Below are 13603 nucleotides of genomic sequence, written 5' to 3' on the forward strand. Positions count from 1 at the left end.
AAAATCTACCTTCCCCCTCCCTATTTTTTCAGATCCCATAGTAGTTTTGGGAGCCTCCAGCGATTTTCGGCAAAAGATAGGTCGAGACATGAAAAATCGGCGAACAAAAACATCAGTTGATTTGACGTTCTTAACAGTGCAGTTTTTTCACACACCCAAAGATCGCCCATGTGAATGAATGCATTGGTCACGCGGCCATGATTTTCTGCCGATGCTTTATTGCAGCTAAATAGCCACATAAAAATGCTTGTATGAATGAGGCCTAAGAAGGATAGAGAGTAGAAGACGGAAGAACTCTTGTTCCTTTGTTTCCCAGAAGATGAACTGTTGGGAACGCCTTATATGTTTTTCTACTGTAAATTAAGCACCCACGACCCGGCGGGCATGTTAATGGTGAAGTTGGGAATAATAGCTGCCTGCCAGCTGCTGTCTTGTGTTTCGTCAGCTCTAGACGCTTGTGTCTGACCGTCCCTGGACGGATCGGCTCTTCGGCCCCGGGCCCTGGACGGGATCGGCTCTTCGGCCCCAAGCCCTGGACGGGATCGGCTCTTCGGCCCCGGGCCCTGGACGGGATCGGCTCTTCGGCCCCGGGCCCTGGACGGGATCGGCTCTTCGGCCCCGGGCCCTGGACGGGATCGGCTCTTCGGCCCCGGGCCCTGGACGGGATCGCCTCTTCGGCCCCGGGCCCTGGACGGGATCGCCTCTTCGGCCCCGGGCCCTGGACGGGATCGCCTCTTCGGCCCCAGGGCCCTGGACGGGATCGCCTCTTCGGCCCCAGGGCCCTGGACGGGATCGCCTCTTCGGCCCCAGGGCCCTGGACGGGATCGCCTCTTCGGCCCCAGGGCCCTGGACGGGATCGGCTCTTCGGCCCCAGGGCCCTGGACGGGATCGCCTCTTCGGCCCCAGGGCCCTGGACGGGATCGCCTCTTCGGCCCCAGGGCCCTGGACGGGATCGCCTCTTCGGCCCCAGGGCCCTGGACGGGATCGGCTCTTCGGCCCCAGGGCCCTGGACGGGATCGGCTCTTCGGCCCCAGGGCCCTGGACGGGATCGGCTCTTCGGCCCCAGGGCCCTGGACGGGATCGGCTCTTCGGCCCCAGGGCCCTGGACGGGATCGGCTCTTCGGCCCCAGGGCCCTGGACGGGATCGGCTCTTCGGCCCCAGGGCCCTGGACGGGATCGGCTCTTCGGCCCCAGGGCCCTGGACGGGATCGGCTCTTCGGCCCCAGGGCCCTGGACGGGATCGGCTCTTCGGCCCCGGGCCCTACAATGGGGAGCCATTGTGCATGTTGGCACAACACGTCAACAATCCCCTACCGTCACATAATTTACTCGTACGTTCACTAGAGTTGCGGGTTCATGTCAAGACTGAAAATTGAAAATTGCCGGGCAAACGTTATTTCGGCTGGCGCTGCAGGATGCGCGTGTTTTTCTTTCCTGCATCCATATTGATTATCCACCTGCGTTCTGTCTTCTGTCACATCCACATAAGGTACATAGATTTACCGTCATACTGTAACTCACCAGCGTTATTTAGTCAGCGGAGTCGTAAAAGGAAGCGTCCGCGTCCTGTTTGTAACCTGTTCAACTCGGTGATTGATAATGGTAATTGTAAAAGGCTGCAGATCCCCGCTGAGTGTCGTAGGTGTATTGTGCGCCGACATCCAAGACCGAAGCCCGCGCTCGGGATACTCATCAGCCGAAAGCCGATATCAGCTCGGGGATATCTGGAAAACATGCAGCGTGCAATCAGGAGGATGAGATTCCCAACGTAGAGCTTTCCTCCGCAGCGCACATCCGCTCGCTGTCATCCGGCTAGGAAGGTGTTAAGTCCATATCTGTTGGGTAATGGCCGCACTTGTTTTATTGCCCAATGAATATCCTGGAAACTTTATCCCCGTTATGTAGAATATTTGTTTTTGTCGGGAGGAAGCGAGAAGAGATGTCTGTAAAGTCACTTTCTGAGCGCCGCGGAGCGTCTGTGACTCATTCGGCGAGAGCTCGTCTCTTTGGCGTCGGGCGGTAGGACAGCGGCCCTGGGGTGCAGTTACACGTTATCTGCGCATGGAGGTTATGTGGATTATTTGTCCCTAATGTGTAAATCCGGCTCAGGACCTCACTGATAACTCATTACTGCAATTATATCTGCTCGCTGGAGGGAGCCAAACGCGAGAAATGGCAGGCGCCGATCTGGAGAAAGTGCCGGAAAACTCAGCAGCTCGCTGGATTCTTAACTGGATTCCTTTTATGTACGGTGTCAAGCGAGACGACGCGCAGCGATCACCGAGAACCTCCTGCTTACACGACTCGCTGCTGTGGGGTCATCCGCACGGGCGTATTCACACAGCGAATCATACGCCTAATGCGCAGTGCGGAAAACACATCCAATTCGCATTGAGGTATTCGGATCTGTATTCTCTGTATACGCACCCTGTACGCGGCCCATTGATTTGCGCTCAGAATACCGTTCTTGTTTTCGCTACGCATTTTTTTCCAATGTGTATTTAAAATCCTCAGCGCAGAAAATAGAAAAAATGTACTTCAAAATCCACACCGGATGCAAAAACCGAATGTTTGCGGTTTATTCAGATGGACTTTGGCACAGATTTTTTCACCCCATCAAATCTGCCGTGTGGACATTCATTTACGGACCGAGATACCCCGTGGCAGTCACTGGCGAGGTGTAAATATGCGTGGTATGTGGGCATCAGTGGGCCTGCTGGGTCTTGTTGTGCGTCTGCGTGAAAATCACTGTTAATACTCGTGTAAAAAACACCACAAGCCGGGCGAAATACTCAGAGAGTGCGCAGCGCGTCCGTCCGCGGATACACTGCACACACTTGTGAATGAGCGCATCGGCCGAGAAAATCGAGAAAGATTTGTGTGTGTGATCTGTTGAATGGAGTCATACATCATGAGCGATGGGGTGCGGGAAGAAATCGCGGCGTGTTCTATCTTTTCGTGTTCTTTGGAACACGTGGCTCATGGATTTATGCATCGCGTGGCGCTCACATACCGTGCGATGTGAGGTGCTTTTACCTGAAAAACGCCTCGCATCCGCAGGTACATTGCACATTCACGGTCAATATCGCGCTAGCCTAACAGATAAACTGAGTCAAAGAGCGCCTCGCCAAAATGCTGCTTTTTATGTCTTTGGACTAATTATTGTAAACACGTATATTGATTGTACTGAACGGCATCTAGTGGAGCGTAGATTCTAGCAGGTGATGACATCATTCTGCAGGAATACCGGCCCCTGCGGACAGGAAGCTTCTTGTAGTCGCTGCAGATTAGATGGCGGTGCTGACATGTTCTGACCGGCTGACAGGAAGGGGTCAGCGATTCATGCTGCTTGCGCCAAATTCTGACGAACTATCAGCAACAGAAATCTGTCTCCACCTGGCCAGGAGATGTTTTCCCTCTGCTCAGTGATAGAAGTTTTGCATTTTTTTGCCCGCTGGAGTTTTTCTGTTTCTCTTAGACACAATGGCGCTGGAACTGGCCGTCCGCTGTTATAGCCCATCCGTGCGGAGGAACGGCGAGTTGTGTGTTCGGACACGTTAGTTGTAGCTCCAGCGTTGTAGTCAACTGACTGTGCAGCCTGTTGGTCAGAACGATTCCTGACATCCTCCTCCGACCCCTTTCAGTGAGAAGTTGTTTCCATCCGCAGGATCCCCTCTCGCTGGATGTTTTCCTCAGTCTATTCTCCTGATCTGATACCGGGTTTCGTCCTCTTTGGTGCGGTTGCGGTCACGTAGTCTTGTTCCTGGTCCGTCTCCTGCGGGTCTGAGTACTCGCTGCAGCGCTGGGTTCTGCAGGCCGCCTCTAATGAAGGATATGTTTAACAGAACTTTATTGTACATGAAGATACAAGATGGCGGCTTCTGGGGCCTCTAGGAATGGCTGCCTTGGGGGCCTTCAGTAGGCTGCAGACTGCCATGCAGCCTCGACTACATTGCAGGGATGCCAGTGGGGCGTAAAAGGGCGTGCTCCCTCCTCCTCCACTGACTGTTGGGATGTGCGGTTACCTTTGACTGCGGCATCTAAACAGTTAACTGCCGCAATCACTGCTAACTCTGATCACAGCGGGTACTGGCGGCTGATGGCCACAAGGTGTGGCGCGGCCTCGGCTCCCTAACCCGTTCCATACACCCTTCACAAGCGCCCGATGTAAATATACTAATGGCGTCCATGAGGGCCTACAGCTCCATCTGCACTATAGGTCACTTTGTCAGCAGTTTCTTGGCTTTCCTTATATTTTCAGGGTTTTTTGTCATTAATGTTCTTAATGTTTACATTCGGCTTCTTTTATCCTTTTTTACTATTTAGGGCGCTACAATAAAGAAGGACGAGAGCACGGGCGCCATTGTTGTGGCCAGGATAATGCGGGGAGGAGCTGCGGACAGAAGCGGTGAGACGCGCTTTTTAGATGGTAGAAGCGCACGGATACAATCCTCCGTCTCGCCTTACACACGATCTCTGTTCCTGCAGGTCTCATCCATGTGGGCGACGAGCTGAGGGAGGTCAACGGGATAAGCGTGGAAGATAAGAAGCCGGAGGAAATCATCCATATACTGGTGAGCTGTTCCGGCCATTCGCCACGTTCCAGAATGACCGCGTTATCCCCCAGCTTCGTGTCGGCCGCCCTAATGCTGTTTTGTAAGACCTTTGACTTGTTGCAACAACACAAGTACCGGAAATGTGCCGACATTGGGGATATCAGCGGTGCCGTCAGAAGTCGTCATCGGTGGGGGGCTAAGACCTCCAGCGATTGCTGAAACAAGTGAGCAGTTTAGCTGAGCCTCTTGGACTGTGATTGGCTCTGATCGCCTCCCTTGGTGACAGTGGGGTGAGGGCTTGTTCACCCCTTATTATGGTCCCCGTTCAGGGGTGCTGTCAGGAGGATCAGCTGATGGACGGGTGTCCCAAGCGGCATACCCCCATCCATCAACTACTGATGACCTATCCTCTGGGCAGAAAAGGGACTGTCCAAGTTAAGGGAAACCCCTGTCAATGGCTTCCCCATGCATTAAAGTAATAAATCACCAGTTGCTCCCCCGTTCGCCCCCACCGCCGGCTCTGGTCTCCACTATCTGTTTACAGGCTGCCGTGACGTCCCATAAACCTGCTGCAGCAGCCAATGACAGCCATGATCACTGAGCACTGTCATTGGCTGCTGAAGCTTGTTTGTAGATGGGCTTGGCCTGCCAAGTGATGTCACAGGAGCCGGCGGCGGACAAACGGGGGAGCGCGGAGAGGTAAGAAACTGATTCGTTATTTTAATGCACGGGGACCCGGTGACTGGGGCGTCCCTTAACCTGGCTCAGCCGGAGGAGGGGGATTTCTTCTTATTAAAGGGGTTGTGCCAAGTTATAAATGATAGGGAATAACTTTATGATCACTGGGGGTCTAACCGCTGCGACACCCACCGTGGAGTGGTGCAGAGGTCGTCGTCATCCACATCAACTACCGCGCCGGAGATTACCACGCTCACACCCTTCTACAATCTCTGGTGATGTCACGGAAGTGAAGGGAGTAACGGCGCGCCTGAGCCACCGCCGCTCCTTTCATTCAGGGGCCAACCGGACCCACAGTCTCAGGACCTTGGAGGCCCCAGCGGTCGGACCCCCACTGATCATAAACTTATTCCCTATCCTGTGGGTAGGTGATAACTTTATAACTTGACACAACCCCTTTAAGTCCTGCCTGTCACAGACGAAAAAAAAAAAAGTAGTAGAGCATAAAAAAACTATAAACGCAGTATTGCTGTAATCGGACGGACGCAGAGTATAAAGATAATGTCATTTCTACCCCCAAGACAAAAAGGTGAACTTTCCATTTGATCCCACTTTATAATATTCAGGAAGTCTTCTGATACGTTATATGATGTCATTGATCATGTGATCGTCCATAGATGAACGAATAAAGTTCAGATATTTTAAAAAGTTGGGGTGAAAAAGCAAATGAATAAGCAAAAAAAGACAACTTTGTGATAACTTTGTGTGGATGGACTTCTCACTGGCGGTGCGTCGCTTTTGGGGTGACTGTGGGTCCTGCTTGAAACCGTTCAGTGATTTTGTGTGCTGTGATCGCCGTCTGCCTCCGTGTCTGACCCCTCTATTCTCGCTATTTCAGGCGCAGTCGCAGGGCGCAATTACTTTCAAAATCATACCAAGCATCAAAGACGAATCGCCAAACAATGATGGCAAGGTAACCGCTGCTCCGTTCTCCTCCGCTCCCCTCCTTCCCCTTTCCCCAGATCGGCTTCCCTCCGTTTGTCATTGATCGTTGGGTGAATCTGCTGATTTCCATCGGACAGTAAAGTGCGCAGCGGCCGGCTGATCTGCCTCAGAGGCTCATATGGTTTCAGTCGTTGGGGACAACAGGAATGGCGCTATTCGTCCCGTCAAAAAGAGGATGGAAGTCAGCAGATGCCATTATAAGTCAGTCGGGTCGATGGCTGCCGGTGATATCTAGTGTCCTATCACAGCGGAAAACACAACACGGATGCGAACAGAGCCGCACCGTTATCGATTTGGCCTTGTTCACGTCGCCATGTTTTATTTCCGTTGTGCTTCACTCTCGGACCAGAACATTAAGGTGGGTTCACACGTAGCCGAAAATCTGCACCAAAATCGCATCACTTTCACGTGAAAAATGTAACAAAATCTGCAGCGTTGATCCGCATCAAAATCCACATGAAATGGGTTTGACTCTCTTTGATGCGGATCCGCAAAGTATGAATGTACCCTGAAGGTGACGTCGGGGGGGGGGATGCCTTAAAAGCTCTACATAATAGTCTGCCAAGCGCCTTCGTGGTGCCCAGCATTATACCCGAATCTTTAGAAGTGCGTGCTGCGCTGTTCTTTTCAGTATTTGCGTTCCTTCGCTTGTAGCGGAGCGCTCTCTACAGCGCACATCCCTCACCCCGGTGATACGGACGTGGGTGCATCTCCTGGCTTTGGCGCTTTGTCACGGTTTCTGGGTAAGGCCTGTTTTACATGGGCAACGTGATATCGCTGCAAGAAAATCACAGCGATATCGCATCAGTGGTCTGGGCAATATCGCTGCGTCTGCTCGCAGTGGTATTGCGATTTTGTGTCACTACAAAATCACTCAACTTTGTTGCGCTCTCTTGCCAGGATTTAGCTTGAAATATAAGTCCTACCCCAAAAATAAGCCCTAGCTGCAGGAAAAAAACAAATCCTTCACCCAATATGCGCTGTGAACTCCGCCGCGTCTTCTCTCAGGTCCCCGGCACTCGTGTTCCTGGTCAAGAGATGCCTGAAGTGCCAGAGACCTGAGGGAAGACTCGGCGGAGCAGACAGCGCGCATTAGGTGAAGGATTTGGTTTTTTGCCTGCAGCTAGGGCTTATTTTAGGGCTTTTACTTAGGATTTCCTACTGTAAAAGTTACATTGCACGATTACTGCGTTTTCCAGGAAGGGTTCATAGGGAAACATGTAATATTTAGCAACCTGTGTTTTTTTTTTCTGCAATGTCGCAGGCTACAAAACATCGCTAATGTGAACAAGTCCATTGAAAAGAATGAGCTTCACATTCATGTGATTTGTAGCGCTGTCGCATCGTGAGAAAGTCACGTGATTTTGGCGCCCTTGTGAAACCAGCCTAAGGGATGTGCGCCGCCGTGTGAGGGGAGAGGAGCAGCGTTGCAGGTTCAATCGGCCGCAGATCTGTACCAATGTTGCCGTTTTTGACGCGGAAATGCTGCAGATTTTACCACTGAATTTTCCGCTATTTGTGAACGCCCCCTAAAGCAGTTTTTGCGCCAGAAACCCCCGCTGGAACCTTTGATGCAAATGTGAACGAGGACTTTATTATTTATCACTGAAGTCAGCAATGGTGGATTAACAGAAATCTTGTGGATTCATAATGAAACTGATCCACAAGACGCTCGTCACGTGATTTTATGCTCCGCGGTCACGGGGCGAATCGCCATACAGGGAAGCGCCAATCGTGAGAGGGCCGGGGCTGTAATAACGTCCGTTCAGCATATCTGATTTGGTTGCCTAAAGCCTCCTCGGTCGTTTCCCCGTTAGTGCATGAAAACAGATTCCGTTCCGTGATGCTTTTCTAGAGGCGCGGTAATGGTGGCGGTCAGGTGCGCCGCACTTGTTTTCTAACTCTTCTCGCTTCGCCTCTCTTACAGATGTTTGTTAAAGCCCTCTTCGACTACTATCCTAATGAGGATAAAGCGATTCCTTGTAAAGAAGCCGGGCTTTCGTTCAGAAGGGGAGATATACTTCAGATCATGAGCCAGGATGATGCAACTTGGTGGCAGGCCAAACACGAAGGTGATGCCAATCCCAGAGCCGGGCTGATCCCCTCCAAGCAGTTCCAGGAGAGGTTAGCGCTCCACTCCTTCCTTTCTCTCTGGGTTTGTTGTTTTCTGCCTTCGTCCTTCAGTTCGCTCGCCGCGTCTCGCTGTCAGTAGCTTTAGCACTCTACAAGCATCAGGGGTCACGGCCGTCCCAAAATGAACTTAAAAGCCCTTTTCACAAATATTTCAGACTTCCTCGCCTGTCTGGCCAAAAAGAGAATAATGACAGAAAACGATAGGACGAGTCCGGGTCCAGATTGGAATAGGAGCAGATGGAAAATCGCACATCAGTATCACAATCTCCATTGATGCGCTCCGCAGAAATAAGTATTGTAACACTTTTTGGAGCCGTTACAGGAGGAGAGGGAAGCGCTCGAGCTCGCTCCTCCGGGCCGCGGGGGTTATTGTTGCCGAGTCCTGATGGCAATGTCTGGTTTTTGATTTCGGTTCCAAGACAATAAGGAAAGCATAAGGCGGCCGATGCAATATGTGTTTCATAAGCGTCCCTAATCCCATAATGGAGACGTTGGGTTTCATTGTTTTTCATGGACTTTCTCTTTCAACTGCAGGAGATTTGCACTCCGAAAACCCGCCGTGCTGACCCAGCCGCAGAGAGCCGCCAACAGAAGATCATGTAAGTGAGCGAGGAGCGAGGGGACTTCCTTCAAGTCACTGGGAAGATGCTTTTTATTGTTTCATCTGTTCTGCGGCACTTTTATAGGTTTGTAGGATGATGGAGCCCGGATGCGGTCCCCGGGGCGCGCTCTGGGTTCTTCGGTTTTATTTGCTGCCGTTCTGTATACTAGTTATTATGGACTGTTCAGGGAAGACCAGGAGGCGCTGGGAGTCGGCCTTTCTACTTAGGCCTTCCTCACACAGGCGAATGCACATTTTTCCCGTGAAATGCGGACCAATTTCATTGCGAGCGTACGTGCGTTTTAGATCAGTTTACGTTGAGCTTTTTCGCTTTTTTTGATGTGCGAGTCGCACTGAGCGATTTTGCACGTGCGTTAAAAAAGGAGGATGGCCCAATGGAAGTAATTTAAAATGCCTGTTGAAGTCAGTGGTTGCGTGAAGAAACAAGGAGCATGCGCACAACGTACAGGCGCATCTCCTTTTTGTTTTCACCCGTATACTTTAACCCTTTCCAATCCACTGTCTGACGTCTAAAGACATTCTGATTGAAGGCTGTACAGCTCCGATGTCGGAAGACGTCCGGCAGGGTATTCTTACTGTATATTACTGGCCGCTCTGTTGTCTGGGCCTCTGCAGCATGTCCCATACCGCAGTACTGGGTCTAGCCAGCAGATGGCACTATTGTAGAATGGCAGAAAGAGAAAGCCCCCTAGGAAACCCTGAATCCAAAATTGGATTGCAAAGGGTTAAAGGGGGGTTTGGTGTGTGGTAACTCCTCGAAACAAGACAGGATGCAGTTTTAATAAGTGTCACGTGTGATGATTGCAGTCGCTTTAACGGGTCCACGTTCTGTCAGTTGTGACCTCCGGCTTCAGACTCGTCCGTGTGGTGCGTTCACGTGGGGGTTTTCATGTCTGCACATGGCTATCATGCTAACACACTGCAGTCCGTGTGGCTAGCTGTGGGATAAAGCTGTGTGTCCTCTGGACAGACCAAGTCCTTGAGTTTGTCTGCATGCGCCCGCGCTCGCTGGGCATTGCTAAGTAATGCTAGAAAAAACGGAGTCTCCTGTTTCCTCTCTTTTTGCACATAAGAAAAAAAAAAATACGGATGAAACGGGATGTAAAAAAACTGCCCTACACAACATACATGGATGCAAAGCGGAGAAACCTCAGATCCACGTGTCTGAATAATCGCGTAGTGCATTATTGCGTCTGCTGCGCCTGATTAAAGCATTGCACTTGGCAGCCACTGTCCGTCCAGGCGCTGGCGCCATAGGCTGATATATACTGTATATACTGGCTGTCATGAGAACAGGGGTGTCATTTTCTCGCCCTTTAGTGCCTTTTGAGGGCAACTTTTCAGAAGTAGACATTTACTTACAGGATAGGGGCATTATGTCTGACCGCTGGGACCCCAGTGATGGGGACTTCTGCGCACACCAAGGAGAGGCGGTGCGAATATGTGACGGCTGCTCCATTCACTTCTATGGGATGCAGGAAGATTGCCAAGCGCATTCATCCCCCTCCACCCTCTAAGGGCTCCTTGGGTCGCTTTGCTCTCTGTTTCACAAGATTTACATCTCTATCATTCCTCTTAACCGGACAGATAAGTCCCCACCACTGCCCTTTTCTATCCAGCTAAGAAGACTGACGGGGACAAAGTAGTACAACACCCAAGTGGCCTCACACATCCCACTTTATGGTTATGTCCAGATTTCCATGTCAATGCGTTTTTTCAACGCCAGAGACCCAAGACGGATGGGGATAGAACATTGCCTGCCCCCATCTCCTGATTGCCCGTCACTGTATAGCAGTCACTTCTCTGTAGTGCAGCCACCTGTCTGATGCTTATCACGCAACATCTTGAGAGCAAGACTTTTTTCTTTCCCATCTATCCCATGATGCATCAGCACAGCGTTAGCTAAAGGCTATATATCTGCCTGCTAGGAGACCGGTTAATGATCAACTAAATTAATATAGTTACCGAAATAACCTACAGCCCATAAGTATACAGTCAGGAGGATGAGCTGTGATCTCCTCTATTATACCTGTGATCATCAGTAACTGGGACAGGAGGGTCTGTGTCCCTCTAGGCGGTTTCTGTGGTAGATCAATGTAATAGCATCCCACAGACTGAGAAACCGAACGCATAGGCCCAATTAGATCTGAGCTCACCGGAACTGAGATCACATGACCAACTAAGGAGAAGGAATGTTAAGCGAGGTAACACTAGCCAACTTATATATACGGGGGGATAGCTGCAGGATGAACGACTTATGTATACGGGCGGGATAGCTGCAGGATGAACGACTTATGTATACGGGCGGGATAGCTGCAGGATGAACGACTTATGTATACGGGGGGATAGCTGCAGGATGAACGACTTATATATACGGGGGGATAGCTGTAGGATGAACGACTTATATATACGGGGGGGGGGGATAGCTGCAGGATGAACGACATATATACTGGGGGATAGCTGCAGGATGAACGACTTATATATACGGGGGGGGGGGTAGCTGCAGGATGAACGACTTATATATATGGGGGGGATAGCTGCAGGAGGAACGACTTATATATACGGGGGGGATAGCTGCAGGATGAACGACATATATACTGGGGGATAGCTGCAGGATGAACGACTTATATATATGGGGGGGATAGCTGCAGGATGAACGACTTATATATACGGGGGGATAGCTGCAGGATGAACGACTTATATATATGGGGGGATAGCTGCAGGAGGAACGACTTATATATACGGGGGGGATAGCTGCAGGATGAACAACTTATATATACGGGGGATAGCTGCAGGATGAACGGATGCCGATCCCTACAGTGACCCTTTCATAATAGAAGCCTACTTTTGCAGTGGACCACTTGTGCATTTCTATGGGCTTATTCTCCAGAATCATCTGACTTAAATTAAATGCGTCACCAGCGTTGGAAAACCTGAAGTCTGTGTAAGTCTAACCAGTAGGAAATGCGGCCTCGTTCTCCAGATAAGGGTGTTCATGCAGAGCATCTACTACTGGCCTCGAACCCGCAGACACGTGTGTCACCGCATGCTATATACTTCTGCCGCCCCGTGCTCCATCGCCGTCCAGCATTTCACCATCAGCCCTTCAGATTTGTTTGCAGTCGGTCATCTGATTGCCGTTTATTTAATGGTAGAGGATCAGTGGTGGAGGACGTGTCGGAGGAGTCTTTGGACGCATCACTGAGATTCTTCTCGCTTCCTTGTAATCAGCGGCGCTTATCAAAATAAAGTGTTCGTTCCTCCAGAGGGGTGAAGTGTCAGATTCCGGATTGCGCTTCATCAGAGTAAAACAGGATCTCTCCATATTTATCTTATATACAAGGCTGACGGACCGCCACTCGCCTGCCGTTTGCTCCCCGGCTGCCCATTTATTTGGCGTTCTGTAAGTGTAGTAGTTGACTCTTTCATTAGTGCTGTAGATGCAGCCGCTGGGGACTTGTAGACGACGAGCCTCAGTTTATTTACTGTAATTCACACTTGAGTTGATGTTTAGGTCCAGACGTCATGTGATAGGATGGGGGTTCACATATTTATGGTCTTTTTCCAATCCTGCTTTGGGTTTATCTGCTGATGATCTTTGTGCACCTGCCACCACTGACGGCTGCCATCCTCTTCTCTGCTGTCGGCTCACTGGCAGTCTAGCATTGAAGACTCTTGAAAACGTGGTGTCCTTTTAAACAGGCAGATTATTGTCCGCAACAAGCGGTGATCAACAGTATAGCACATCAGACAGCACTCGTTACACCTAGAAGGAATGGCCCGGAATTACACGATATCCACAGGATAGCTACAGATTGGGGGATAACTTGCTGATCGGTTGAGGGTCAATCACTGAGACCTCCGCCGATCTTGAGATCAGGACTCTTGTGCCCCCTATCTTACTCCTTTAGGGTTACTGCACCCCTACAATGAGGAGAAGGCTGGTTGTGCAAGCACCCCAGCGCTTACAATAGGGCCGAAGAGATGGCCGAGGAGCCAGGTATTTCTGACAGCCCCAATGAAATTAATGGCGCATTGAATACTCATGCTCAACTGGGACTGCCTTCAGGCTAACATTACTCTTGGGGGAAGATCAACATCCCCGAAGTGACAGTCAAATGTGTAAGTCCCATTTAATAGATCATCGGGGGTCTTGGTGATGGGACCTCCACAAATGAGCAAGTTATACCATCCATAACTTATAATTTTGGTACTCTGGTATTCCGTTAACTAGCTGATATGGAGAAATCCAACCACTAGGACCCCTTCCGATCATGAGAACGGGTGTCCCACGTCCCGCCAGAGACCACCAAAATAAATGGAGCACAATAGAATAAAGTAGGAAAAAAACAGCCGCGCTCCTTAGCAGTTTGGATAATACAAGAAATACAGATCTATTAAAGAAACTTATTTCGTAGAGGAGCCCTATAGGAACACAGGACTCCTCTAAATCCAGGTTCATCCTCAGTGAACCAAAAAGAGTCACGCGAGAGACTACCAAAGTGAATGGCGCGCAGTGTGCATGCCCAGCAGCCACTACCTTCATTTCACCAAATATCGTGGCGTTCAGGGGCGCGACAATCCCCACCACTCTATGGAAATGAGTGGA

At 50.6% G+C, this 13603-nt stretch overlaps 1 protein-coding gene across 2 annotated transcripts in view; it reads left to right on the top strand.

Annotated features, from left to right (window-relative positions):
* The window catches only part of MPP7 (MAGUK p55 scaffold protein 7), a 329284-nt gene that overhangs the window by 213297 nt on the left and 102384 nt on the right, over nt 1-13603 (top strand). For both annotated transcript variants that reach the window (XM_066585695.1, XM_066585696.1), the window contains 5 exons: nt 4327-4408; nt 4489-4574; nt 6133-6207; nt 8167-8363; nt 8907-8971. In XM_066585695.1, coding sequence (XP_066441792.1) covers nt 4327-4408; nt 4489-4574; nt 6133-6207; nt 8167-8363; nt 8907-8971 — 505 coding nt within the window. The remainder of the gene's footprint in view (nt 1-4326; nt 4409-4488; nt 4575-6132; nt 6208-8166; nt 8364-8906; nt 8972-13603) is intronic.

The sequence above is a fragment of the Eleutherodactylus coqui genome, chromosome 12, assembly GCF_035609145.1.
Source record: "Eleutherodactylus coqui strain aEleCoq1 chromosome 12, aEleCoq1.hap1, whole genome shotgun sequence".
NCBI classification, from domain to species: domain Eukaryota; kingdom Metazoa; phylum Chordata; class Amphibia; order Anura; family Eleutherodactylidae; genus Eleutherodactylus; species Eleutherodactylus coqui.